Source organism: Takifugu flavidus, chromosome 6 (assembly GCF_003711565.1).
Source record: "Takifugu flavidus isolate HTHZ2018 chromosome 6, ASM371156v2, whole genome shotgun sequence".
Lineage (NCBI taxonomy): Eukaryota > Metazoa > Chordata > Actinopteri > Tetraodontiformes > Tetraodontidae > Takifugu > Takifugu flavidus.
Genome location: NC_079525.1, coordinates 5,463,194 through 5,491,091, shown reverse-complemented (window position 1 = coordinate 5,491,091; position 27,898 = coordinate 5,463,194). Strand labels below are relative to the sequence as shown.

General features: G+C 42.7%; 1 protein-coding gene across 1 annotated transcript in view; it reads right to left on the bottom strand.

Moving 5' to 3' along the window:
- Positions 1-592: 592 nt before the first annotated feature.
- The window catches only part of myo15ab (myosin XVAb), a 31,247-nt gene continuing 3,941 nt past the window's right edge, over positions 593-27,898 (bottom strand). Inside the window, exons 4-76 of the mRNA XM_057034922.1 lie at positions 25,730-27,820; positions 25,512-25,631; positions 25,055-25,372; positions 24,746-24,943; positions 24,396-24,637; positions 23,899-24,292; positions 23,726-23,808; positions 23,326-23,389; positions 23,103-23,212; positions 22,740-22,814; positions 22,465-22,555; positions 22,346-22,351; positions 22,157-22,260; positions 21,880-21,943; positions 21,562-21,675; positions 20,728-20,889; positions 20,480-20,593; positions 20,342-20,400; positions 19,916-20,039; positions 19,725-19,820; positions 19,262-19,393; positions 18,756-18,881; positions 18,603-18,680; positions 18,146-18,297; positions 17,555-17,600; positions 17,334-17,458; positions 16,636-16,753; positions 16,351-16,526; positions 15,443-15,527; positions 15,312-15,344; positions 15,158-15,239; positions 14,915-15,045; positions 14,681-14,776; positions 13,877-14,005; positions 13,685-13,791; positions 13,376-13,554; positions 13,228-13,300; positions 12,957-13,148; positions 12,373-12,446; positions 12,218-12,291; positions 11,354-11,456; positions 10,905-10,973; positions 10,749-10,813; positions 10,275-10,661; positions 9,935-10,016; positions 9,756-9,851; positions 9,562-9,622; positions 9,164-9,257; positions 8,960-9,077; positions 8,234-8,349; positions 8,092-8,151; positions 7,828-7,903; positions 7,611-7,726; positions 7,405-7,523; positions 6,918-7,059; positions 6,684-6,795; positions 6,518-6,592; positions 5,746-5,951; positions 5,562-5,680; positions 5,298-5,367; positions 5,097-5,169; positions 4,754-4,827; positions 4,577-4,659; positions 4,333-4,463; positions 4,158-4,252; positions 3,965-4,042; positions 3,786-3,882; positions 2,988-3,148; positions 2,789-2,922; positions 2,204-2,337; positions 1,546-1,679; positions 1,203-1,343; positions 593-1,109 (exon numbers count right to left, since the gene is read on the bottom strand). Coding sequence (XP_056890902.1) covers positions 1,008-1,109; positions 1,203-1,343; positions 1,546-1,679; positions 2,204-2,337; positions 2,789-2,922; positions 2,988-3,148; positions 3,786-3,882; positions 3,965-4,042; positions 4,158-4,252; positions 4,333-4,463; positions 4,577-4,659; positions 4,754-4,827; positions 5,097-5,169; positions 5,298-5,367; positions 5,562-5,680; positions 5,746-5,951; positions 6,518-6,592; positions 6,684-6,795; positions 6,918-7,059; positions 7,405-7,523; positions 7,611-7,726; positions 7,828-7,903; positions 8,092-8,151; positions 8,234-8,349; positions 8,960-9,077; positions 9,164-9,257; positions 9,562-9,622; positions 9,756-9,851; positions 9,935-10,016; positions 10,275-10,661; positions 10,749-10,813; positions 10,905-10,973; positions 11,354-11,456; positions 12,218-12,291; positions 12,373-12,446; positions 12,957-13,148; positions 13,228-13,300; positions 13,376-13,554; positions 13,685-13,791; positions 13,877-14,005; positions 14,681-14,776; positions 14,915-15,045; positions 15,158-15,239; positions 15,312-15,344; positions 15,443-15,527; positions 16,351-16,526; positions 16,636-16,753; positions 17,334-17,458; positions 17,555-17,600; positions 18,146-18,297; positions 18,603-18,680; positions 18,756-18,881; positions 19,262-19,393; positions 19,725-19,820; positions 19,916-20,039; positions 20,342-20,400; positions 20,480-20,593; positions 20,728-20,889; positions 21,562-21,675; positions 21,880-21,943; positions 22,157-22,260; positions 22,346-22,351; positions 22,465-22,555; positions 22,740-22,814; positions 23,103-23,212; positions 23,326-23,389; positions 23,726-23,808; positions 23,899-24,292; positions 24,396-24,637; positions 24,746-24,943; positions 25,055-25,372; positions 25,512-25,631; positions 25,730-27,820 — 10,560 coding nt within the window. The 3' untranslated portion in view covers positions 593-1,007. The remainder of the gene's footprint in view (positions 1,110-1,202; positions 1,344-1,545; positions 1,680-2,203; positions 2,338-2,788; positions 2,923-2,987; positions 3,149-3,785; positions 3,883-3,964; positions 4,043-4,157; positions 4,253-4,332; positions 4,464-4,576; positions 4,660-4,753; positions 4,828-5,096; positions 5,170-5,297; positions 5,368-5,561; positions 5,681-5,745; positions 5,952-6,517; positions 6,593-6,683; positions 6,796-6,917; positions 7,060-7,404; positions 7,524-7,610; positions 7,727-7,827; positions 7,904-8,091; positions 8,152-8,233; positions 8,350-8,959; positions 9,078-9,163; positions 9,258-9,561; positions 9,623-9,755; positions 9,852-9,934; positions 10,017-10,274; positions 10,662-10,748; positions 10,814-10,904; positions 10,974-11,353; positions 11,457-12,217; positions 12,292-12,372; positions 12,447-12,956; positions 13,149-13,227; positions 13,301-13,375; positions 13,555-13,684; positions 13,792-13,876; positions 14,006-14,680; positions 14,777-14,914; positions 15,046-15,157; positions 15,240-15,311; positions 15,345-15,442; positions 15,528-16,350; positions 16,527-16,635; positions 16,754-17,333; positions 17,459-17,554; positions 17,601-18,145; positions 18,298-18,602; positions 18,681-18,755; positions 18,882-19,261; positions 19,394-19,724; positions 19,821-19,915; positions 20,040-20,341; positions 20,401-20,479; positions 20,594-20,727; positions 20,890-21,561; positions 21,676-21,879; positions 21,944-22,156; positions 22,261-22,345; positions 22,352-22,464; positions 22,556-22,739; positions 22,815-23,102; positions 23,213-23,325; positions 23,390-23,725; positions 23,809-23,898; positions 24,293-24,395; positions 24,638-24,745; positions 24,944-25,054; positions 25,373-25,511; positions 25,632-25,729; positions 27,821-27,898) is intronic.

Here is a 27,898-nt window from a genome sequence, read left to right as displayed (position 1 = left end):
CGTCACAGGTCATGTGTACAGGTCAAATTTCCCTTTTCTCACCTTGTGCAGCTTCTGTGCTGTGCAGCCTCCCTGTTTCCATATACCGTATGTTGTTAAAAACCCATTTACAAGATAAACTGAAATAAAATATAAAAATCATGATAATAATAACAATATTTTAATCTTTATTATTATTATCATCATCATCACTGTTGTAGTTGATATTGATAACCATGACAAAAATCCAACATAATCTAATGTAAGGTACCGTATTATGTATATATATACACACACACACAAATAAATGTATATATATAAAATATATAATATTACTATATATAGTAATAAATTAATTCATTTAAATGGATACAAACGATATAATTTCCTATGAAAAATGAAAAACAGATTCGTCAAAAAAAAACAACAGATTTGTCAGAAAACTACTACTAGTTGTAAATAATCTAAAACTATAACGTATAGGCCCATTTAGGAACCATATTTAAAAGCGATATTTACAAACTAATATTTGAACCCTGTTGACTTCTTCAGAAACCCTCTTTGTCTCTAGATTTATTTCAGTACTTTTTGTAAAAACTAAAGTTGAACCACATTTTTACACCACATACAGTATTGTATTCAACAATATCATTAGAAAAAATATTAAAAAAGGATGTTATCATCATCATTTACAAAAATTTATGATGACAAGGTGCATGGCCCATGACACATCTTCTAGTTACCGTAATTAGTAGCCTTAGCGCAGATGAAAACATGTAATCCTGTAAAACTATTTACATTTACATTACAATTGAAAAGGTACTGAGGTGACAAAAAAAGAGTTTAAGGACTTTTCACTGCACCTGAAAATAAAAATAAATGGAAGTAAAAAGGGAGGCTCATCTATACTTATACATATGTGTGTGAGGCACACTTGAACATAAGGAGAGGTAGGCTTAATGTGTTTGTGTCCAACGTGGGCATTTTTTTTTTACATTATTGGACGTACAGTTAAGCACAATTAAATGTTATAGCATGGTGATTTCACTGGGTGGCAGGGTGAGTCTTTTTTCCCGCGCGAACATCATGTTTTCCACCTGCATGGCGATGACTCGACACAGCTCCAGGCCCTGTGGACGAGGACAAACATGCTCCATTGAACTCCACTGGAAAAAAAATATCTGTCCTCAGAGCAGCATTTCCTGTTTGATTTTGTCTGATACCTGCTCCAGCTGCAGCTGAACCACCCGCTGTGTATTCATGTCCCCCAGAGTAAGGTCAACATATGGGTAACTGGTTCCTGTGGAAGGCCTCTGGGTGCGACTGGACTGCACCTCCACCAGGGGGACCACTGACATCAGCTCCTGCAGCACAGAGCATTACATCAAAGCCCCTCAGGATGATCAAAACACTGTAGTAAAAGGAAAAATGTACTTGCAACCATACAATTATTGTACCAGTTAGGGAACTCAGCTAAAATCTATCAGTGTTTACACACAAAGACACACTGGGAGATACACACACATTAAAACCTGTGTGTGTTTGTGTGTGTGTTTGCATCTTTACATGTGTGTTTTTGTGCAGGAAGTGGAGGCCATGTTGATTGACAGCGAGAATAGTGGGAGCGTAGAAGGTGGTGGAGCTGCTGCTGTGGATGTAGAAGAACGAAGAGCCGAACATGGGGAATGCGCTGACCAGCCCTGGACACACACACACACACACACACACACACACACACACACAACATCATGTTTAGAAGGATTAGAACAGATGTCGCCACAATCTGACTTGAGACTCTTCAGAGAATGAAAATGTTTAGTGTTTTAACTTTGAGTTTTGCTAACTTTATAATGAAATCTATTTTTATATAGTCTAGGAATAGAATAAAGTTTGACTCTTGACTTGGTATGATGTGATTTAGAATGGGTTCTATTTGTCAAGGGAACAGCAAGAACATTCTGTAACCAAGTCTTTTACTGTGAAAACTAAAGATTTCTGCAGTGTTGACGTAAAAGCATTCAAAATCCTGGTTTCACATGTCTTTATTGTTTTAAATTGTTACATTAAATTAGGAGCTAAACTGCAGTAAACAAAGAGGAGTTGGCAGAGTTTGTCTGTCATATACCACAGTTTTGGTTCATGTTTGGGATGATGCTAATATTCATTTAGCATGTCCTAATATTCCATTTAACATCTGTTTCTAGGTAGTTCCGTTAGATCCTACCAAGAAACTGTGCTCTGGACTGATGTGGGTTCAGGGCCTGCACTTGCTGCATGTGCTGCGTCACCATGGCAACCCACTGCTGAGGCGGTTGCTTTTTGAACAGAGGTGTGGCAATGTACTCCGATAGTTCATGTCTGGAGGATAGAGAGCGGGAGAGGAGGAAAAAAGAAGATAAACGGAGGTCTGCTTCACTCAGTGATTTCTCAACATCAGTCAGAATTAATTTACACGCCGAGCAGTTCTGTTCCGCTCTCAGCTCTCAGCTTTGGGAGAAGGCGACAGTGATAACAACTACCAGAACCCGAAAGGACCCAAGTGTTTGGTGCTGACAAAATTTTGAAAAAAAAGAAAAAAGTAGAGAGGTTTTTAACTGTTTTTGTGCTAATTAAAAAAGACAAACACAAGACCTTTAATTGAATCAAAATACACTCTAATAGAGGGCTGTAATTGATGTGGTTTGGAATACATAACACAGGAAGTGCAGTCACGAATGAGGCTGTGGTAACTGAAAATATCGCCACTTGGCTCAGCACTCGTGAATGTTTTCTTTCTGATAAGAAAGCTTTTTTAAAATTGTTTCCTCACATGCTGGGGATGAAGATGATGTCTTTGGCTCTGTGCTGCAGGGCTGCCAGTTTAGAGATCTGGTGGAACTGCTGCTCGCTCACTTTTCCGTTCGGCAGAACATTTAAGAGACCTTTTCGATAATCTGGCAAGATCTGAACACGCACAGACAGTTAGATACACACATACGCTTCATGCATGAGAAACACCCCAGTCTCACCTGGTTATAGTGCATTGTGACACACAGCTCGTTCTCAAACTTGAGAGGCTGAGACCAGATGACTCTTCTGAACCACAAACTGTAGGTGCTGTCAACTAACTCGGCCTCAGTCGCCACATCAAGGATGTACTCGTGTTTGTTCAGAGGACGGACATTCTGACCTGAACACATCCGCGTGGACATAGAATGAATTTTTAATTATCTGTGTCATTTTAAATGGCACACGAGCACGAGGAGATCCGTGTCGTTACAGATGAAACTACAACTACAATTACAGGGAAACCTTCAGAGACCAAAAATAAAAGTAATCAGTTTGTACAAGATTAGAATCTGCCAATGAAGACTTTGTTTTCTGTCCATCAGCCTGGTGGTAAAGTTAACCACAAAACACACTGATCAGAACTGCAAATTTTAGTCAAAATGCTGTTGAAGCCTCGAGGGAGCAGCTCTGGCTTCACGTTTATATAAAAGTAGAAGGTTTTACTATTCTTGCTACAGATGAATCTGTTATGAAATAAAATGCTTTCTCACTACAACACTGATGACATTAAGTATACTGTCCTGGCCCATGTTGTTCATTGTCCATGTTCCTCTCTGACCCAAAAAAATAAAGGTCCCCTCACTGTAATTAGGATACATTTGGAATTAGCTGGTGCTCAGTTGTGTCGATCAGTCTCGTGAACCTGAACGACTCTTCAGACAACTAGAAACTGATCTGTCTGCTTGATATGTGATCTGTGCTTGGGTCTGCGTCTATGAAAACAAGCAGAAGATTCCCATGTGTGCACAAAAACTCACCTCTGCTGGTGACTAAAAATACGGCATATTCTTTTATGGCCTCCAGTCTGTGTAAACCCATTTCATAACACAACTCCTCAATGACCTCCAGAGCAACCTAAAAAACAAGGAGAATCTATAAGATCAACAGATCCGTATAAAGGACCGTAATGGGCCGTTATTATTGTTGGAAAACTTACAGAGCATGTTTTAATTTTCACGTGGCGTTCAATGCCTCCGGGAAAAAGAACCAGCTGACGTTTTGAGCTGCGACCCGCCTGTAAAGGACAAATGTAGATGTATCTAATGGACAGAAAGGGGCTCAGCTGTGGCTGCATTTTAAAAACTAACAAAATGGTCTAAAATCTAAATAAGCTATAATTTGACACTGACCATCATGGCCTTCAGCTCCATGCTGTTTGGTGGAACGATACGCCCACCATGCTGGAAAGTCTTCTTCAAGTTCTGCTCACACGCTTTAGCTATGCCTGTTTAGGTAACATTAGACACAACTGCTGAATCTGCCAAGGTGCACAGTGTGTGGGTGTGTGTGTTTGTGTGTGTGTACCTTGATACTGTGGCCCGGCACTGACAGAGGCCTGTCCTAGGTATTTCAACAGGAAAGGCTTGAGGACTTCAGAGCATTGATGGAAAGCAGTCATGATGTACAGCAGCCTCCACCCTCGCTGACAACTATCACTGCACAAAGTACACAGATACACTCAGGATTAGAGGATCAGGGACGCGAGGAGCATACGTGTGTGTGTGTGTGTTGGCATGTGTACAACATTAATGTGCTGAAGCCGACTTACGGTTTGGAGCTGGTGTTAGCAGTAAGCTGTTTGAGGAGTTGGCAGTAAGCCTCATCCCGCATCAAGGTAAACTCTCCTATGAGCTAAGATGAGGACACACACACAGATGTACACGCATGCACGCAGCAGCTACCAAAGACATAATGCTAACCTGGGAAGAAAGCTGCCTGTATTTACCTTGAGAAAGGTGCTGACCACTTCCTGTTCTGACAGCCCCTTTAATGGAGAGTCACCCATGAAACGCATCACCACTGTGCATGGACGCACGCACGCACACACGCACACACACACACACACACACACCAACATCATGTCACGAGTCTGGTCAGGTTTATGATATATGTTTTAACAACTTAATTAAGATCTACTTGGCTTAAAATACATTTAGAATCTGTTGTTCTGAAACACACATACAAGCTACAGCCTTCAACTATTTATATTAGAAAGAAAATAAAACAGAGATGTAACAAGGAAAAAATATTAAGATAATGGAACTGGAGGAAAGAAGGTGGGATCTTACTCAAGAAGAGATCTGCTGCCACTCTGTTTAAAACTGGGTCTGCAAACTCTATGAGAGACTCAGTCAGAGGATTCTGAAAAAAAAAAGATTGTGAAGGATAAATACAGTCTAAACAAATCAATGAAGAAAAAAAAAGTCAAAAAACAGCACACAAAGCATTTAGGAAACAGATTGCTGAACAGCTTAAGCTTTAGTAGCTACCTTGGAGAACTTGATCATGTCAGCCGGCTCTGTGGATTCTCTGTTCTTGTTTTTACTCTTCAGGGAATCCCTGAAAACAGCGTGATCAACACATGAGGAGACAGTAACAGCAGACTTATTAGCAATAAAACATATTTAAAAATGCAGCAATTACGCCACTTAAAATATTTACAAAGATATTACTTTACACAGTGTCTAAAAAGTAATATCTTTGTAAATATTTATATATGACAGTGAGGATGCATGTGCTTTTCTTTGTCTGACCCTCTTCCTATGGGTCCACGTCTGAAGTACTTCTTGGCAAACTCAAGCATATCGTATCTGGCGTCCTGCAGCATTGTCTCATCCAGCTCGCCATCACTGACACCATCTAAGGGAACTCTCTAAAAATCAAAAGATTCATTAAAAAAAATAGAAAAGAAATCTCTGTGTGTGAGTGTGCTTCTACCTCTATGGTTTGATCGATCCCGTACGCAGCCGTGGTGGACGCCACAGCCACAGCCACAGCCGATGACACAGCGAACTGTCCGGCTCCTCCTCGCGGCTCAGTCGTGCGGTCCAGTGGCAGCGACAAGAAGTCGGGAGGAGTGATCGGATGGACACAATCAGCCGGGAACGCACCCGAGCGACTGAACACAGCACCGAACTTCCAACCTGGCACACAGAACAGACGGTCAACATACAGTCAACCAACTGTAAAAGGATTTAAACAGTTACCATTAACTTATAGAGGAAATGTTACTTTTTATAAACAGGTCTTCTACAAACAAATATAAAAGCTTTTATATATTTGATATTTTTTCACTGAGATAATTAGATAATACTCCTACTATAACCCCAGTACATCATATAGAGTCGGCCCTACTTTCTCTATCTGGTGGGAGATATTTGACGTCTGGCTTTAAAACACATTTCACCTTTCGTGTCCTCGAGAAATGACGCAAATCAATATTTTTTAAATTGTGTCAGCAGCTTCCATCTTCAGAATTGCCTGTAGTATTGTTTTTAAAGAGGGCTGCGGGCACTGTCAGCGCCACCCGTCTCCATTCCTGCCTTAAGGTATGATCATGTCTTCACTGTACTTCTAAAAACAACCCAGGCTGAAAAATCTCAACAGCTGGATTTGTCATCCTTCTTACTTCCATGCCTTGATCGCAATGCTAACAGTACTTTTGTTTTTGTCAGATGTGAGGATAAAATGTGGATAAATGAACTCTCACCAAAGTCTGAAGTGTCTCTTTTCAGCTCCTCTAAAAACACAACCTTCTTTTTTACCACACATCCGTAGCTGTAACCTGGTGGACACACACAGAAACACACCTGTGTATATCAGAAATTCACTCAGAAGATAACAGGATTTCAGCTACATATACCCCTCCGCCTCACCTTTCTCCAGCCCGTCCATAACCTGCAGCCTGATGATGTCACTTTTATGAAAGCTGAGCATGGAACGGTCGTCTGTCACAAAGTTACGCTCTGCAATCACATATTCTGAGTCCTGAAGGGAACATCGATATCGTACCATTACATTTACATTTTGAAACTGGTTAGTGATTCACGTGTCTGCGAAATATCAAAGCACAAGTAAGGGACAGAATTAATGCGTGAGCGCACATTTACCTTTTTGATCTCATTGATGAAGGTGTCGATGAGATGTTTGACCTGCGGTGCCTTGGCTGAGAATAGGATGAGTTTCTCATTTGTCAAATTAAACTCCAGCATGTTTTCAGATGGGATGGTTACAAACAGGATGTCTGCATAGCTACAAAGACAGTGTTAAAGGAAAGATCGTTGAAACATGAGTAACTATAGGACCCCTAAATTAATATGTAATATAATCTTTTTGTTTGTGAGGATGTATAGTTTTAGGGAGAATGCAGTAGACTCTGAAACGCATCTACTTTTTTCACATTTTGGTCAAAAGCTGTGATTTGTGCTGAGACACATTAATGCTGTGAGTTTATTTGGTAAATTTAAGAGAAGTTGCATATAGTTCTCCTAATGATAGTGAAAAAGTAAACATGTAGTGCTTTACAGTGACCCTTAACTTCAAACTACTCATATCTGAAGGCACAACAATGCCAAAAACAGAGGAGGCCACACATACGTGTAAGGCCGCAGCACTCTGAAGTAATCTGGAGCTGCAGCGCTGCTTTTTACAGTCTTCAACAGCTTAATGCCACTGTGGGACACTGACAACACCTGCACGCCTGTTCCAACGCTACCCTGCACAAACACACATAAACATACAAGCAAGACAGTGACGAGAATCAGACCCAAAATCACAATCTTCTGTGGACACGCTTCACCTACCGATGCAGGGAAGAGACGGGAAAAGTATATTTCCCAGGTTTCCCTAGCTGCAGTGACAATAGTCTTCTTGACATGCTCTTCAACTGGATCCATATTCTGCTCTACCCCGTGTTTAGCTGTCAGTCACACAGACAGAAACTCATGAATGCCAAATAGGTGTGTTTGTATTAGAGCGTATGCTTTAAAAAAAAAAGTCTGCAGAGAACAGACAGACTACCGAAAAGAGCCTTCATTTTCTGCCTTTCATCCCGGGTGATGCGAACACATGCCTCTGACAGAGTGTCGTTCACAATCTGCAGAGGAGGACAGAGGCAGAAGAGCAGGGTAGTGGAGGGATAATCCTTAGTTTGATCACTGTGTGATTTTTATATTGTCAAATACAGACCACAGTTGAAGACCTCAAAGCCAAAAAATTGACATCAAATATAAAGTAAATTTGAATAGTAGGAAAAAAATGTCATGCTTTGACCTCAAAACGCACCTGTTTGAAAATTAGGTCCAGCACCAGAGGGTTGTTGAAGCTGTCTTTTGGATAAAAAACCTGCCCAAACCAAATGACAGATGGCCGGATAAGAGGAGAGTTTGATTACAGGTGTGTGTTTGTGTCTTGAAGCTGCACATACCTCCTTCCTGAGGTATAGTCTCCAGGGGACATTAGTGTAGGTGTAGTGTTCTTCATTGGTGCTCTGGTGAAGCTGAGTCTGGATGGATTCTGTCTCAACAGGAAGCTCCCGAGAAACTGCACCAAAAACAACATGACAGGCGTCTCAGTTGGCCCCGTTTTATTTAGCATCTTGGGCTATTTGCTCTGTCACACTGCTTGTTTTTACTGTAGCATAAGACAGCTTTTTATCCTCTGATTATTGTCGTTCACCTTTCCAATTACATTTGGACAACAGAGAAGAAATGTGCTTTTGAAATCTGCAAATCAGCAGATAGTCCCTGTGGTGTAGTGCACCGCCATGAAACAATGCTTTCAACTCCAATCCGTTTTCTACAGCTTGTTGACTTATTAGGTTTAATATCAAGGCCACTGAAGGTGCTTTTTGGGGTTATGAGTGCCACAATGTTCAGCCCGGTGTCTACCAGGTTTCTATTCTTGTTAAAGATATTACACAGTTATTTTACCTTTTACTTAATTAGAATGTACTCACATTTTGGAGGCCTCACAAATAACCATGGGTGGAAGCAACACACCACATTGTAATTAAATTAATTTGTGCACAAAGCAGTTTTAATTATAGTTGAAGGCTGAGCGTTGGCAAATGCTCTACTAGACATAAATAAATGACCTTTATTCACATATAAGACAAAAAGGAGAAACATGTGTAGTGATTTGTTGTGAGTACCTGGGGGAGGAATGGGCAGGGGACGGTCTGCAGCTTTCTTCTTTGGACTTTTTGTGGGTTTGAGTTCCGTCTCTTTCACTGTGGAGGGCACTTGTGAAGTGACGGCAGGAGGTTTCGGCTGGACAGACACAAAAGCTTTGCTTAACTCCTCAGCGACTCCACATATTTCTACAATTCTTCATGATTTCAGGCGTGTGCATCCACCTGCGGTGCGGGAGGATTGTCCATCTGAGGTCTGAGGATCTGTAAAGCCTCATCACGGGGGTTTTGCTTCTTTTTAAACTTCCCTTCTTGTCTTCTAAACACAGCCACACAAGAGAACCCCGAATATCAATGCACGGCACAGATGTGGTGCTGTGTTGTGTGTTTTTGCCAGATTGTATGTTAATACTGTCATTCTCACACCGTTGTGCTCACTGCATGCAGTAACATGCCAGTGTCTGCTGGTGGTAATGTTGTGTTTCAGACTTTCAGTACATTCACAAGAAAGCATGAACAGCTATGACTGACGTGGACAGATTTAACATTTCTTAGATATGATTGATATTCTCAGTCCTCGTCTGTTACCGCCATCGTTTGTCTGTGTGCTTGTGAAAACTCACCCTTTGCCAGGTGGCACTGGTTCTGTTGCTGGAGGTGGTGAGTTGTACCTTTTGATGATGTCTTAAAAAATAATGCAAACCACAATAAAATGAAACTGAATATACCATAAGATTTTTTTCTTCCGTGTTTCTATAACAACAACAACAAATCCTGTCTTCATGCACTGTCAACTATAGCTCCTGAATTCAGATACCTTGGACATCATGGCTTGGAATAATGTGATCTGAAAGCTGTGATGAGTATTTCACCACATCCCCGGCGGGGGATGTAGGGGATGGCCTCACAGGGCCTAAAACCAAAGAAACATAAAAAAAAAGCTCATTCTGTGAAGTCCTCCTCGCTCAGACTTAGTCACAGGGACTTCATGCTTACCCAACTTTGTGGCTGGTGTATCTTTGTTTACAGGGATGCCTGGAGCCTTCCTGCGAGGACCGCTGTCCTTACCTGACTGAACCTGAAACAGAGAAGGTGCGGAGAAGGTGAGAAGGCTTGAGAGATTTTGGACCATTTTCACACATCACTGGGTAAATTTCAAGGTTTTAATTAACTTTTCTTTTAAATTGTTATCAATAACTGTCCCTCTGAGTCTGATGAAACTTATGTTTAATCAGTGTTTGTCTACTTGTTTGCATTGTAATATTACCTGTTTGTTGTTGAATTTTGGAAAAACATCCCCTTGAATTACTGACTCACATGTCTCAGAGTTACTGACCTGACTAGATGCTTCAGCTTTGGGCTGTGTTGGCTGTGTTTTAATAGAGCTCAGATGAGGGTTGGAGTCAGGGAGGGGTGATACAGACTGAGGCTCTGCTGCCGGCTCTGCGGGAGGCTGCACTTCAGGAGGCAAAGGTGTTTGTTCCCGTTGAGTGGTTGGAGGGTAGGGGCTGGGTGGGACATTTGCTGTAGTGTAGGGAGTGGGACTGAAGTTAGCATAGGGGCTGGGTGGAATATTAGCGTATGGACTTGTGGGTATGGCAGCATATGGGCTGGGAGGGTGATGGAGAAGAGGGCTGACAGGGGGGCTTGTGGTTGGGGTGGTAGGAGAGCTTGATATCGGGGTACTGGCTACAGCCATTGGTGGCATTACCATCTGCTGGTTCTAGGAAAATAAAACAATAGGATGCTTTTTTTTAAACTCCACACAAGAGCAGTACAGAATATGTTCTCTTCCACGGGGAAGATTTACCATGGTAACAGCCTGTTGTTCCATGATAATCTGCCGCTGTTGAGACACAGCAGCCTGCTGGGCATCTGGTGAAAAGAAGTATGAGGAAAAAAAGAGCAAAAGCAGCATGTCAGCCAAGCTATTTTCTTCATGCTTAAAATCCGGCTTGATACACACCCAGTGTTACAGGTGCAACTGCAGCGACGGGTGGAGACATCAGGCCACCCACGGGTAGGACTCTCACAGCTATGGACAACGGCGCATTAGTCTTTACACGTGACAGTGAAAATTACACGATTCACTTCATTAACTGAATGAGGTGTCAGTATCTGTAATGAGCACAGGATTTGGTGTTGTCCCTGTTACCGCCACTGTGCTTTGTTTCCCCCCGATCTTTGCTGCGCTCTCCCTTCCAGACATGACAGAAAATGGAAATTGGGGGTAAAGTGTAATTGTTCCTGAGTTACTGTTGTGGATTGTTGTTATATTGATTCTTGATATTTTGAATCATTCCTATAGTGTAGAATAAATCTGACGATACCCTGACTGAGACTAAAACTAGGGTCCTGACTCTGCCTCCAGTGTTGTTTTTTATAGTCAAGGGGAGTGAATTTTCTTAAACTGACCCCCAGGTGGAGGAGGGGGGCCAGTTGACTGCTGATGCCACCCCCTTCCAACTCCCCCAGCCCCCTTCATTCTGCTGGACAATCCTGTAGCTGATTGTGTGTCCTGTGAAGACAGAGCGACAGACGGACAGACAAGTATAGCGCTTAACAACAGCTCACGATATGAATGCACATAAACAGAGACAGCCTAAGAAATAACTACTGACTGTAAATTTCTCAGCACTTATCTAACCAAAATAGGTATATCTGAATTACTGTCATGTAGAATATCAGAATATCATATGACGTTTTCTCAAATACTAATATTGCCATCTAAAAGATCACCTGCTGGGATTAACGTGCTCATTTCTGGCCTCAATATTTCCCTCTCTACACTTTTTGTTGTGTTCATTTCATACTGGTTCATACTGCAGAGGTATTCATACTGGAATTCCTCTGCAGTGTGAAAGCTATCCTACCCGAAATCAGCCACTTAGCAATAACCGCTCGTTAGCCATGTCTCATTAAATAGTAAATCCTTCATTTGCTAAAGTGTCAGCTCCTTGTAAGCAGATCTCAACATGGCCTGCGTGGGAAATCAATGTGGCAATCTGATGGCTGTTACAGTTACGGTAACTGAGTAACGTATTAGGTTGCTGGGCAGAAGAGGTCCGTAGAACACATCTGATACACGCTCATTCCTGTCGGCCACATCCGATAGCATGACTAATATTCACCACTTCGCTGTCCCAGCTGAATACGGACAGATCCAGCCTCACCAGGACTCACTGCACCGTTGCTCTCATTATAATATACCAAAGGCCTACTGAACTAAAATTATCCCATTTGTTCTAGTGCGTTACTGCAATTAATTATATAACATACTTCAATTCCATCGGACAGTACAGGGTCAAACAGGCTGTCCAGATAGCGGTCCATGCCTCTCCGTGGCTCAAAATCTGTTGATAGAACAGGAGGATGATTCATGCTTGATTCCATTTCAAATCACTGGCTCGTCAAATGTTTGCTGAAACATGTACCCAGGCCATCGGTGCCGGGTATGGTGGAGGAGAGGACATCGTTAGACAGGTCAAATCCACCACCCAACAGGCTTCTGTAAAACAATACAGCATAAACACCATTTGAGATAAAACCCTCCGAACGTGCAGTCGTAGATGAAAGCATCTGCTTCACTAAAGACAAACAATATCAGCAACATGTAAATGAGTGTTTAGCCGCCGGGAATAATACATTTTCATATATTACATTATTACTTTGCTAATTAATGTGTCATGCATAAGTAACAGTTAAATGTTGAAGTAGGCTGAGGCCGTGTATGTTTTAAATATTCATGTATTATTTAACGTTTTGCTGCAAGGTCCCAAAGGTGGGTCAGAAACAAGATTTTCAATTAAGGTTGTGCAAATTAGCTTGAAGAATTACTGCTATGAACACCGCAGAGGTTTCAAGATTAGATCATCTGCAGAAATGTAATTGCCTGTGGATACTTAATATTTGTGAAGAATTTTGAAGCAGCATTTTATAAGCTGTGTCGATACAAACTAGAGTTGAGACAGCCTCATTATTTTGATGGCTGTCCTGTTAAGGTTTGTTTCTGTCTCACATGCTGGCGTTGGGCCGCACTCTGGTGGGTTCCTGAGCAGAGATGATAAAGTAGCTGCTGCGTTTAGGGAAGTCAGCAGGAAGCTCCAGGTCTGACATTAGATCCAGCACATAGTCAGAGCCCTCCAGCTCCACCCACTGAGCCGTCTCCTTCAGTAACACAGACCAGCCTCGACGGCCTTCCAACACTCCCCTGCACACAAAAAACAAGGCGATGCAAGCAAATTTATCTTCCAAATACATGGTGATAAAGATCAAAAGTTAAAACATACCTGTGCTGTAGAATGTCTTTGGCCATTTCTTCGCCTGTCGTCCAGGAATGCACCGGACACAGGAATGACACACCTGCAGGAGGGAAAATATACTGTAAATGATGACGGTAGAACATAAGTGTCTGTGTGTGTGCGTGTGTGTGCTCACCATCAAAGCAGTATATGTGAAGAACAGTGGTAGCCCTCTTGCGATTGGCAGTCCACTCCAGCAGACAGGGGGGATAAGTCCGAACATACTCCGGCCCGACGTTCAAGCGCTGTAGAGCCTGAATGAGCCGATGCTGACAGACACAGTTGTAGTCCTCGGGACCATAGTCGGACACAAACCTACAAGAAGCACAACAAGCACCCTTCTGCAATAATATCAACATAACAGATATTGTCAAACCAGTAGGTAAAATATGACAGTAATGTTATAATCATGACTAATATTATTAATAATGACGGAGTTTGTTACTTCAGCAAGAATTTGGCCATCCGTTGTGAAGGCAGGAAGGTGGAGAGACAGGAGGAGAGAAGTAGCCAACCACGCTCTGAGTTCAAAATGTTAGGATTTCTCCACACCTGACAGGGAAAATGAGGAAATAACTGTTACAGAAATAATGTTGCTTTTTCCATTTAGTTCCAGAGGCAACTGCAACAGTCTCACCTGATTGGCTACCTGAGCCAGAATCTCATCTCGCAGCTGCGGGTTAGAAAGTCCCTTCTGGATGATGTAGTTCCCAAACAAGTTCTCCTGAGCCCCATTCAAGTCAGGATCACCCATAAATCTCATAATCTATCACAAACAAAGACATTTACATCAACACTGTATTATAATACATACATAATACATCAACACTGTATTATAATACAGTGTTGATGTATCTCACTGCGAGTGAAAGAATCGTGTTTCAATTTATATCTATCCATCTGTGTCTGTCTATCTATCCATCCCTCCATCATCATCCATCCGTCCATCCATCCATCCATCCATCCATCTATCCATCCCTCCATCATCATCCATCCATCCATCCATCCATCCCTCCATCATCCATCCATCCACCATCCATCCGAGTGGAGATATAATCTCTCCACCTGGACCTGGGCCTTCCCTGAGGTCTCCTCCCCGCCTGGAACACCTCCCTAGGAGGGTGCCTTGGTGGCTTCCTCACCAGGCACCCGAACCACATCAACTTTTCTATCCTCGGGAGCAGCAGTTCTATTCTGAGTCCCTCCTGAATGTCGAAGCTTCTCATCCTATCTCTAAGCAAAGCCCCAGCCAACTTGCAGAGAAAACCCATGTCAGCCACTTGTATCTGTGACCTTGTTCTTATGGAAGAGGGTAGGAATGAAGATCAAGAGCTTTGCCTTCTGGCTCAGCTCCCTCTTCATCCAAAGGGTGATTAAACTACAGCTGATGTTTATTTGCTGATGTCTGGTGTGGTTTCCAGCAGTGTTATGCCACATGTACCAAACTGAAGGTGTTCACAGCTCCTTGTTTCTGCTCGTCATCCATCCGAATGAGTGAACTCTCCAGTGGGGCTGTCAGCATTCCAAACAACGGCTCCTGCAACACACAGTTAGTAATTACTCAGACGCGGCTGTTAGTAGTAGTGGATGAACTTCCCCAGGGGTGTCCTTTTGTTTGTGTGTTGATGATGTGTCACAGGTAGCCATGTTCAGTGTATGTGCTTTGGGTGTTTACCCTAAATATGGCCCGGATGTAGTGTGTCATGAGGTAGTTGTTGATATCCAGGGGCAGGGTGAGCTGAGGGTCAACCTGAACTGTCGGCGCTTGGACCACTGCCAAGCAATCTGAATGCAGCTCTTCACCACCTTCGCACACACACATACACGCGCACACAAACAAAAAAGAAGCCTGATGACATCAGAGAGCACTGACGGGTCACGGAAGAGCAGTTGTCGCAGTGTGTACTTGTGAGGGCACCTGAGGCAGCATGTAGCAGTGCTGCCAGCTCAGCAGGGATGGGCAGCGTTGTCACATTAACCACCTCTCTGTTCATGCGATCCTACACACAGACACACACTTGGATTACACACTGATGTTACTTAAATTGCCCTTTCAGACACTCGTCACTGACCTCCTCTGCCTTTCTTAGCGGCTCCACCACTGTCTGACGGGAAGACAAAATCAACACACATCATTTTTCATTTCTTTGCTCTAAAGGCAATTGTTTGTTCATTCACATGGACATATACACAGCATGCATACCCTCATGTAACGCTGGAAGACGGTGATGAGCAGCACTGGGGAGCGAAACCTGATGAGGCACTTTCTCCTCAAAGCAAACTTTTTTCTGTTGGGAGGAAAGAGAAAGATGGTCGTTCTCAGAGATGCATTTAAAGGGAAATGGTCAAATGTAAACACCCACCAGGTAACATACAAAGATCTGTCATGAAAGATTCATGGATGTTTTACTTTTCTTGTTTGACACTTTACTGCAGCATCGATCAGTGCAACTGAAACTGTTAATCACACTTACAGAGGGAGTTTTTGGCCATTTCTCTAAATTCATCAAAGCATGACAGACATTCTCTGAAAATTCCATTGAAGGTTCAAAATGACCTTGAGGTTACGGCCCTTCGAGCATCCTCATCAGGCAAGGACATTAATTTTAACACATTCAAATAAATTGCTAATCAGCATTGTGGGTCCAGGTTCGGGGGGATCGCCATTGGTCGAGGAATCCATCATCTCTGATGGATTAGCAAGTCACGAGCCCTTCAGCTCACTCAGCTTTCACCAAGGACTAAAGATGCAGAATGTCTTATAAGGTTTGCTCTGTTCTATTTGGCTGTCTAAAACCAAACAAACAATAGCTGGAAGCTAAAACTCACTTTAAAGCAAAAATGTGATGAAAGAAAACAGATATTTGAGAAGAGTATTTTTGAATAGTCCTTGCAAGTTTTGAAATTCAATTAAAGGAAGACAAATAATTTCTTCCATAATTGAAATCATCACGTTGACAGATTTATTCTTGATAGTTAAAGAATCTATCTTCTTAAACCTTTCTTGAGCAATCTGGTCAAATGTGACATGAATGTGTAACAATAAAACAGTAATGTGTATGGAAACAAAATGATGCCACCTTTATGGGCAACAGTCTGGTGAAAGCTTACCTTTCTATGTAGCCTCTGCTGCGAGCTTCGAACATGATCACGCGTCGGCGAAACCGAGTAAAGTTCTTCCGAACAAAATACATGCGCGCGTATCTCTGCAGTGTGAGGGCAGCGATGCTCAGCAAGCGGTCCCGCTTACCCTCCAACAGCAGATACAGCTCTTCTTTTAGGAATATCTAGCAAACACACACACACACACACACACACACACACACACACACACAATAGTGGGCAATCTTTCTAAAATGTCTATTGATTCTGTACATGCGTGCTGAGAGGACACACCTTACTGACTCCCAGCTGATAGGAACCGCTCTTGACCGGCCCGAGTTTGTGAAGCATTTTAACACAGTTTTCACCATCTGCAGGAGGAAGATCCTTCAGACAGAGCAGGCCTTTATACCTGTGGGTCCAAAAATGAATCCACAATGAAAATCCAATAGTAAATCTTTACAATAGAGACCAAACAATGTTTAATATGATTTCACACTTTAGAGCTATTGTTCTGTCTTTGTTTTAACTTGGATGAAAATCATTTGCAGTCAGCAGCTGTCTGAAGTCATCAAACCCTCCCTGGAGATGCGTTACTAGACTGCAAGTGCAGCTGATTTGTGTTACTTTCTTTCACTCTATCTTCAGTTTGTTCTTTAGTGTATACAAAGCAGATCTATTGGGTTGACTGACATTTGCATTTCTCCAAGGAATATTCAACATCTTAGACTTGCGAACCTATTGGTATCCTCTTTGGCTCATTCGCCTCCTCCTTCTCCAGGGAGTTGGTATTTTATTAATGTTATTACCCTAGTCAAAATATAATTTGGACTTTCTGTTGTTGTGTGTTCTGCTTCTGCTACTCTCCTGAAAGTGGAGCAACGAATACCAGATTACAACAGGCAGACATTGCTGTAAATTGTGAAATGGAAAGATAAGCAGTTCAATTAGAGCTAACATTTCTCTTCAGTCATACCTGATGTGTTACTAACCTTGATAAAAAGGCTTGGAAAAGGAACCTGGCTGGATAACCCTCCTTCCTGATCTGGATGGTCTCCATGATACCACAGTAGCGTAGCTGTGTGCTAACCAGCTCCATATCAAATGCCCCTGGCTCCTACATACATTTGTAAATGAATAAAACATTATACATTAGTTAGCATCTTAAAAATCCATGGCAAACCTGCGCACACCAAAAAACTTTGAAATATACCTTAAGATGGTTTGGCTTGATGCATCGCACAAAATAAGGGCTACACCTGTTGACAGTAAAAATGGATGGATAAATATGGTCAAAATGAGCAGTCCGGAGCTCAGAACACACCACAAATCTTTCTGCTTTCTTTCCAAGCAGGAAGCAGAAAAAGAAGCACCGTCTCCCAGTGGCAGTTACACACATATCCCAATTTATTCTCATTTATGTGTATGTGTAAAAACCATCAGAAAAGCTCCTGAGTCCTCTGATTGCATTTCTACGAGACAGATTAAGCGTATGGTTCTTAACAACATTAATCTTCCCAAGATAAATGATCCAAACAGTAGCAACAGAGGGGCTTACAAGATTTAAACTCGTTAGTCCACTGGTACACTGAGATGTAATCGATGTTTAGAGACCGTTGTTTGCAGCAAACAAGCCATGATGAGTCATCAATAGATTCACTTTATATAGCTTAAGGGTTCATGTCCACAGCAGCAATTAAGCCCACAGTTCCAATTAATCTGCAATGTGGACGAGCAAATCAGCTGGAAGGACAATAGAAGTCATCCCATACAAGCTGGACTTCAATCGGTGTTGCGTCCAAACCTTTCCATTTTGTCGAGCAACTCCTGCAGGCTGGTTTGGAACTTCGCGCTGACGGTGTTGGCTTGATAACGACGGGCTGTGCTGCTGCGCCTCATGTTGGACCGCTGCTGAGACAGAGACTCGGAATGTTTTAGGAAGAGGCCGGATACCATCTGCAAACACAGTGACACAAAGAAACACAAGGCAGGAAGAATATCAGTCAGCCCAAAATACACCATTAAAAAGTACCAGATTTAGCAAGACCTCATTCTTGTTAGCTGCAACAAATGCGTTACATAGATGAGTGAGTCCTTACATGGTCAAACCATTGGTCTAATTAACTGTACCTTAGTTTTTATAATTATTGAGGGGAGATCATGAAGAACGGTCGTCTTAAATCTTATATTGGAGTAAAACAGGGTAAAACAAATACAGATAATTTAAGAAATTTTCTTTCCATATAAAAATGATGTCTTACTTTGTTCTTGCTCTGAATGAAGAGGTCTAAGACATCCTGACGGACCATGTCGAAGTTCTTATCCAAGAATTTGTGCACCTGTACCAGAAATGTATTAAAACCAATTCAAGAGTGAACAGATTAACATCTGCAGCTTTTGAGAAAGAAAATCACCTGATATGTGACTTTCCCAGCATAGTGTTTCAGGGTGAACTCTGGCAGTGGCATCTTTGGCCTGACATAGAGTGGCTCGTTTGCATGATGATAGTGGCATTTCTGAAGGAAGGTGTGATCTGTTGCCTGGCAATAATAAGAAGATATATAGGCTGATGAAGTTGATACCAGCACATGTTGCCTGTGTGTTTAGCAGATAGCCTCGGGCATTAACTCATGTAATGCAATGTTCAAATTTCACTTAATGGATTGGAGAAAATCCATAGCATGTTGCTACCATCTCAGCTGGATATGGAGCCTCAGGAAAATGATAACAGCAGCAGGGCGGGAATTAAGTCAGTGTGTGTGATAGCTCTGTATTGATTTGCTGTAAAGCACTTTAGAGGTTTATAAGAAATCCAATAACTGAAATGGGGGTATTTTTATGCCTGTGTTTTTTGGAGTGACTGTTTTTCCATTTATATCACCTCTGTTTTAAAGTTCGGTTTAATTAGCCAAGTGTGTACCTGTGGGAAATTACACTGGTCATCCAGTATCCGCAAAATCCCATGAGGTTTAGCTGCAATGAGATCAAGACAGGCCTGGTTGTGGCTAAAAGGCTGCTGCTGCCACTGGATCTGCTCCCGCATGTACTCCTCCTACACACAGAGCGCAAAAGTTCTGTTAATGAAAGCTTCTGTCATGGAACAATAAATGATCCTCCCTTAAACTTAAGGAGGTTCTTCAACTCATTTGTGGCCCCATTAAGCACATTTTGATGATTGGGTTTAGATTAAAACATTAAGATGTCACAACTTAAGCAGTTGTGCTGTACGTACAAAAATAAAGGAAACCTCATTTCAAAATGGGAGGGTTTAATATTTTAATGACATAATGAGAAGTCTAGCTACTAAATGCTGTGAATTCTCACCGTCAATTCCCTGTAAATAATTTAATAATGTGAAAAAGTTAATTTGTAATCCTCCCGACCTGCTCCTCCTGGAAGATGACCTTATTAAAGAAGAACTGCAACGTTTCATTGGCATAGTTGATGCACAGCTGCTCAAAGCTGTTCACTTGTAGGTCCTGGAGGGCAAAAGGAAGAGACAGTTCAGAACATGGGAGCGGGTAAACGCCACTTAATTGCATCAGGAACATGCAAGATCATTCCTTGGCTTGACCTCAAATCCATATATGTCCAATATGGAGATTGAAAGGGCTTCATTGCGTGGATAAACCCGTCCATTGACACGCTCTGTTAGCCAATTAAACAGCAGCGAGTACAGGATCTTGGCAACAGCATCTCTACGAGAAACACACAACAAGGTTTCTATGGAAACAGAATACTGGTTCCTATGGAAACAGAGGACATCTGAAAAATCTTTCTTGCAGCTCTAACATCCTTTGTCCTTATGTGCCTCCACAAAGATTAGAAGAGAATATCTAATCGTCTTGCTTCTCAGGCTCTTACTGTGATTTTAGGGATGGGGCACAATAATGGGGACAGTCTGCCAGACTGGCTTTGGTCTCCAGCACAAGTAGCTTGAGTAAAAGTAGTTTTGTCATTTCAACAGACACTATATTTTGACCTTGATCCGCAGTCTCACCTGGCATCCACAGCACTATCCACAGTGAGTGGAGTGAAGATCTTCTCCCTTACTGTATCCTGGAGGGATAAATGCATCAGTTATCTAACACCAACTACTACATTATGTAGTTTTAAATCATTTTTGTGTGGTACACACTGTTGTTTTGAATGTGACAGACTTCTGAAGTCCTTCGGGGGAAACTTGCAGCAGCTCAGCAACCACCCTGATCTCCTGTGCACTCACAACAGATGCCACCTCCTGACCCTCAGCCTGTACCCACATCCACAGACACAGAGCCCCTCATTATTACATATCAATATCATCAAGCTTATCCTTTGGTTGTCACACAAACTGGACAAACTTTTTGTATCTAGTAACAGGTGGGTGCTTATGACAACTAAGACCTGATGTGGCTGGAAGTAGACATTTCCCAGATGAAGGACAGAGGACAGCACCCTGTAGATGCTGGTTTGCTCCTCTGGAGTGAAACACAGGATGTCCATGGAATTCAACAGACGTCTAAAATCCTCTCCATCATCTTTTCCTTCTATGGTGCAATTCCCTCCCTATATTCAGGGAGACACACATACACACACTCACAATATTATGCCCTGAGACTGTTTAATCACTCCTCTAATTAAAAATTATCAACAACCTCTATTAATCAACAGCCCCAGGTTTTTTTACGGTGACTTAGCTCTTCACCCTCACACAGCCATAGAGGTCAGCACGGGACAGTTTATTTCATCATTGATGCTGATTGGGATTACCCCCACGGCAAATAAAAAGGCTCATTTTCAACCAGAGAGGGCAGTGAAGCACTACTTTTCAGCCAGCCGGTTGGTAAAATTCTACTTAGCTTTTAATATGTTTTAAAAATACATTGACATAAGAACTTTTTATCCAATGAGCACCTGGATAAAAACATTCGGACCTATTTTTGGGTAAACAGTAGTATAAAATAAACATCACGGTATTGACCAAAATCCAATGCAGAAACAGCAAGGTACATATCCATTTTAGAAAAAGATCTAGAAATTACACCTCTCCCTCCAGAATACAAAAGTCGCTTGCTCTTTATCCAGCAGTTTAATGGTGGTGCCATTAATCACTTTTTAGAATTAATAACATAAGTCCAGTAAACTGACACATCATTTGTTAACATGACAGTAAAAATGATTACAGTGTCCACTGATCTGTGTTCTGTGGCTGTTGTGGGCAGAGAATTTGAAGACCACCTGATTCAGATAGTAGTAAGTCTCAGCTTCCTGCAGATAGAGTGGGTGCTTCTCATTTGGAGGAAGACCTGCCAACATCTCATAGAAAATGTGATAGTTCCGCTCTGATTTGGCCTGATGAAAAGTAACAAGAAACATATATACATCAGGTATGATATGCATCATATGGATACACCATTTAAATGTTTTCTATATCTTGTGGCATATGTATGTCTTCATGTATGTGCATATGCAGAAAAAACTAGTATGTATGCTGAGATGACATAAATTTATGAACAAATATTAAGTTGCAATTTGTTTGTCTGTGTTTAGCTTCACCTGAAAGACAATGCGGGACTTTTCCAACAGGTACTGAGATGTTATGGCACCGCTGATTACACCCCTTGTAAATGACATATAGGCACGGAGTCAGCGTTAAGTAACAGGTCATGCATGCGTAATGGGCTCCGATCTCTCTGACACAGTTCTACTAGATCAACTACTCATCGGCCTGTAATACTGAAACACAGAAGTCTTCACACCACTTAGCTCTTTCACACAAGTATGAGCAAAGAGTTGTCAACTTAATGGAATAATAGAATTTCTTATTACTCACTCCTCCATGAATATTTGTGTGTATTTGCCAAAGCGCGAAGAATTGTCATTGCGCACTGTTTTGGCATTCCCAAATGACTCTAACAGGGGGGTGGCCTCAAGTATCTGTGTCCAATCACAACAGAAACGTCTCCTTTAACTACGATACTGAGTGGAATGGCATCAAAATCTACAAGGGAACCGAGCTTACCTCAATCTGACGGGAGAAGACAGGAGAAGAAAAAGAGAGTTAAGGATTTTTTGGATTGTAGCATAGATGGTGTGCGTAAGCAAACATTTAGATTATCAACAACTTTAATAAAATACTACCTGCTGCATGATGTTAGATTTGTGATGTATGGCTGTCAGGTAGCGCATGATCAGTTTAGTTGCTTCGGTCTTTCCTGACCCACTTTCTCCACTGTGGTAGCACATAATCAGTAAAGACAAGTCTGTGCATGCTGTGATACAGTGGTCAGACATGGAACTAACAAAGTAACTCAAATAGCAGGATCCTCAAACAAATCTGGATGTAACATTGAACCAAGTAAAATGATATGATGCATCCAAACCAGGGTACCGGTAATTTAAAAATAAAATCCCACCTTATTATAATACACTGATCATTTTTGGCATCCATCATGGTGGTATAAGAGATATTTGCAATGGCAAAAAGATGACTGCAAGAGGACAAAACAAAAAAGCATTGTATGCATAAATATTGAGTGTATTTGTGCTTGAAGAAGTGAAATCCATCACCCAAACTCTCCCCTAGCAACCAAACAAAGCAGAGAAACAGGAGCCTCTTAATAACACCTGAGAGTGTTGGCATTTACACCTTAAAACACACACTCAGATGCAGTTTAACAGTAGGATCACATAGAGCAATACACTCAGACACAAAGCAAATGTCAGGCAGAGAGCACCATATGTGAACACGCGCCCACACACACAGTTTTGACTCTTACGGAGGGTTGTCACTCAGGCTGCTGCTGGCATACTGAAGAACCATGTCTGTACCGTAAATGTTGAGCAACTTATATGGATTTACTGAAACAAGGATGCTGCCTATGTAGGTCTGAAAGTAGAGGGACAAAAAAGGAATGATGAGAAACTGCACCAGGCCATGGTCATGGTCATGGTCATGGTCATGGTCATGGTCATGGCAGGCATCAATAGAATCAAACATACATATATGAGTTCCTGGTCATAGCGCTTCTTCAGGTTCATCACAACTGTAGTCTCATTCAGCTCACTGAAGTCAAATACAGAAGAACTTAATGACACATTGACAGAAATAAAAATTGTGTGGGACAAATTTATACATATATTTATTGTATGGAGAGGAAGTATTTTACATCCATGTATTTATTCTGTTAATGAATCCTTTTTAGTATCAAATGCAGGGGTGCACACACATGAAGTGAGATTAATCTCACCATTTTGATAAAATGTGCATGCTCTTACACTTAATTCTCGGGATTCCTTCTGAAGGTGTTAAAGCCTACATGCCTGAGTTCTTGGTGGTGGTGGTTTTTAAGAGAGTCAAATGCTCTGGGCTAAAGTTCTTGTAAATCCATGAGCTACTTACGGCAGCTGTGTCATGTCCTCCATTCCCTCGGCCCAGCGCTTTGGCCTGTGGCATGCTGTTGGCATGCATATGATAGCGTAGACCTGGACATTCATGAAACATTCTTATTGATCAGTTCTGCCCTACATTGCTAAAGCTTGACAGTGCATATGAATAAATACATTACTTCACACCTTATCATACCAACTTTGACCAGGTACATTTTCTCTCTCCGGAGTCCATTCAGTGTCCTCTGGCTGTCCATCTACAGCTCTGGAGGTGGGTGTATATCCTCCTAATACCCCATCCTCTCTGTACATGGACCACTTTGACAGATTCTGGACTGTCCCATGTGGCAAAACTCTCTCAGCTGACCAAATGTCATCTCCCCCAACCCCCTCTCCCTGAGCACTCCTGGCCCAGTGCCCTGAGCGTGGTCCATAGGGAGGAACTACTGCATAACGATTATCCTCACCCTGAAGGCCCATTGGCACCCTGTATGAGGCATACCGGAGATGCTGGTTTTGAATGGCATCAGATAGATTTGGGTTGTGGAACCGACGCACAAGAAGAGAGTCCTCCGGTAGCCTGTGGAAACAAGAATTCTTTACTTGATGTTCGGCTTTTCACACTTTCTACAAGATCATTCTCCTTTTTTAGTTTCTACTTAACGCATGTTTAAGTTTTCTACCTGAAATTTACAGCTTTAAGATCCTCCCTCTTCAGAGCCGATGCTATTTTGGGAGTGGAGGGTTTAGGTGCTCCTGTTAGGCCAGACGTTTTAGACAACTGGAAGGTACTTGAGGACCGCATTCCCTGGGTTTGTCTCAGAGCAGCAGCAAGGTTCGGAGAGGATGGCTTTTGGCCCGGAATAACCAGGGAACCATCCGGAAGCTGGTATGAGGCACCGCGAATGCTCTCATTCATAAGAGCCTGCGTAAAAAGACATCTGAGTTCTGGTGTTTTTATTTTTAAGAGTCTGGTTATCAAATACATGGAACCATGTTATTGATGAAATCAAGGTAATTATTGTAAAATTACTTTAGACAGCTGAGGGGTAACTGGCTTCCGTGGGTCGATGATGATAGTTCCATCAGGCAGAGTGTAGGACACAGTCTTTAGATAAGGGTTCTGCAGGGCAGCTAACAGGTTTGGGCTCTTTGGTTTATTTGGATCCACAATAACTGTTCCATCTGGAAGGGTGTATGATGCTCCTTTCAAAGCTGGATTACTGAGGGCCTAGATAATCAGAAAATGTTCATAATAAAGGATCAACAGTAGAGTAAAAAGAAAAAATGAATGGTATTACATGTGGAGTGGATGTTAGTGAAAAACCTGAAGTTGACATACCTGGATTAGATTCGGTGAAATGGGTGTATTGGGGTCATTGATCCCTTGTGGTAAGGTCAAGGAGGCATCTCGAAGAGCAGAGCTTTGAAGAACACTACCCAGGTTTGGAGAGGCAGGTTTTCGCGGATCTATTATAATAGTACCATCAGGGAGGGTGTAAGACGCGCTTTTCAGATATGGGTTCTGAAGTGCTGCATTCAGCGTTGGGGATTTCGGTTTCCGTGGGTCAATCACAATGGTGCCATCTGGGAGAGAATAGGAGGCTTCACGCAAAGCTGGATTATTCAGCACCTTGGCCAGGTTTGGGGAAACTGGTTGCTTAATGAGCCGAGGCGACACAGAAGAAAAATCATTAATCAACTTCAAGTTATTAAAAAACAACAGCAACAAACACAATAAAGGAATACAACAATGAAATGTATATTTAATGATAAAAATATAAACAAATCATGCTTACTTGCTCTCTAGGGTCTATGATGGTGCCATCAGGGAGTGTATATGAGGCAGTCTTGACATTCTGGTTCTGAAGAGCTTTATAAAGGCTGGGAGACATAGGCTTCTGAGGCAGATATGGGTCCTATGTTGAGGACAGCCAGGAAACATAAAGACATATAAAAGACATGTTCGTCTATCATGATTTCTAAGGTATTTTGAGGTTTTTTCATTACTACGTACTCTGACAACTGAGCCATCAGGCAAGATGTATGAGGCCCCACGTATCTGTTGATTTTGCAGCGCATTGCTAAGCATCGGGGAGGTACCTGAATCTGCATATGGTGACACCAAGGTCCCGTCTGGGAGCCGGTACGATGCCTGCATGACCTGCGGGTTTTGTATAGCCCTTCCCAATGTAGGTGAAGATGGGGGCTGAGGTCCGTACGGCGTGCGTCGGATTTGGATGGGTGTCTGATAAGATGCATAGCGTAGGTTTGGATTTTTCTGAAGAGCACTGTGAACCTGAGGTCCAGCCGGTGCATAAGGATTATGTCGTTGCATCAAAGGGGATCTTAAAGCTGTGACATTGTGCAAACTAGACCTGTTGTGTAAAGCATCATGAAGCAATGGGGCTGGGCCAGGCTCTGATATATGATCATATGGAGTAACTACAGTTGGTCCATACGGTGAATGAAGCTGGGGAGTTGGAAAAGAAGACACACCTCTTAACGCCTGGCCATGACTCATTGCACCAGACAGCAATGGAGAAGAAGGTACTGATGGAGCGTATGGGGATTGGGGCCTTGAAAGAGGAGATGCATATGAGGCTCCTCGAACTGCTTGATTTTGGAGAGCGCCAGACAGCATCGGATAACTAGGTGGCATAGGCTGTTGATGTGAAGACATCGGCCCTGGCAGGGACTCAACATAGGACGCATCTTGAATGGCCTGGTTTTGCATTGCAACAGAAATGGAAGGCGGTGAAGCCGTATAAGGTGCTCCATATTCTGTAGCCATCTCATTCATGCCCACTTGCTCTGGGCTGAGGCCAGTCGTGTACGAGGCCCGTCGGATGGCCTCATTCTGCAAAGCATTAGATAATATGGGAGAAGAGGGCACAAAACCCTGATGCAAAGGTTCAGAGTAAGGATCATTAATAACAGGTGGGTGGGCAACTCGAGGGGGCAAGAGAGGGGAGGGAGGAAGAGAAAACTGAGGAGAAAAGCGTGGGGATGCTGGGCGGGACATGTGTTTAAGAGAAAGCTGTGGACTCGTGGGTGACTTTCTTCCAAGAGACTGTTGGGCCATAAGGGGACGTCCTCTACCTACAGGTCGATGAGGGAATCGTCCAGATTCTTTTCGTCCTACGGGAGTACGGCGGACCACTTCAGGAGAGTGAAAAGGAGAGGAATGAAGGGAGTCCACTGTGAGAACAGAAGACCTGTTACTTCTTATCGAGGAGGGCCGAAATGGGCGCACATTTTGGGTGGGCGGAGGCACTGGTCGCCCACGAAGGCCCATAGGCGAGGGTCTAACGGTACCTAATGGAACATTTCCCCCCATCCTAGGCCTGGCTAGTGGTGTGGGTTCCCTGAGCAATCTTGTTGAACGTCGAGAGAGTGTAGGAGATGATAGGGAAGGACGAGTGCCTGTTGGGGACATACTGCGATGAGATGGGGAGGGAGAGGGAGATTGTCTTCTGTTGAGCTGTGGAGAGAGGGGGGGAGATATATGACCAGGAGAGTGGGGTGAGGAACTTTGAGCATTTGTTTTTCTCCCTCCAAATGGACTTCGGATGGAATTGACAGAGGGGGGAGGACTTTGCCTCCTCATGGATGCACGGGGTGAGGAGGGTGGAGAGCGCTGTCTCATTGAAGCTCTTGGTGAGTTTGGGGAACTTCTTCGTATCACGGATGCACGAGGAGAATGAGGAGGTGAGGTTCCTCGAGTAAGAGAAGGTGACCTTTGAGGCTGCATTCTGGGATGAGGAAAGTGGGAGGCTACAGGGGAGGAAGGAGATGAGATCTGTCTTGAAATAACAGAAGGAGGTCTTTGGGAGGTTCTTCTCATAGATGGTTGTGGTGATGGGCTGTGTCTCCGTGGAAGTACTGGAGAAGCTACTGGAGAACTTATGGCAGAGGGATGACGCATTATCTGTGGAGACGGCATGATGACGGAGCGCCTGGATGGGGTTGGAGAATGTTGCATGCGTCGTGTTGGAACCGGAGACATACTGGCTTGCTTAATAATCATGGCAGTTGGAGTTGGGACTGAAACTGGACCAAAACCTTGTTGCTGCTGTTGCATCATCTGATCAGCCAGCATTTGTTGCTGGAAAAAGACAATACAAAAACACAGTTGAGTGAGTGCATTTTTGAAAATGGTGTAGCAGTTTTAAAAATTAGAATG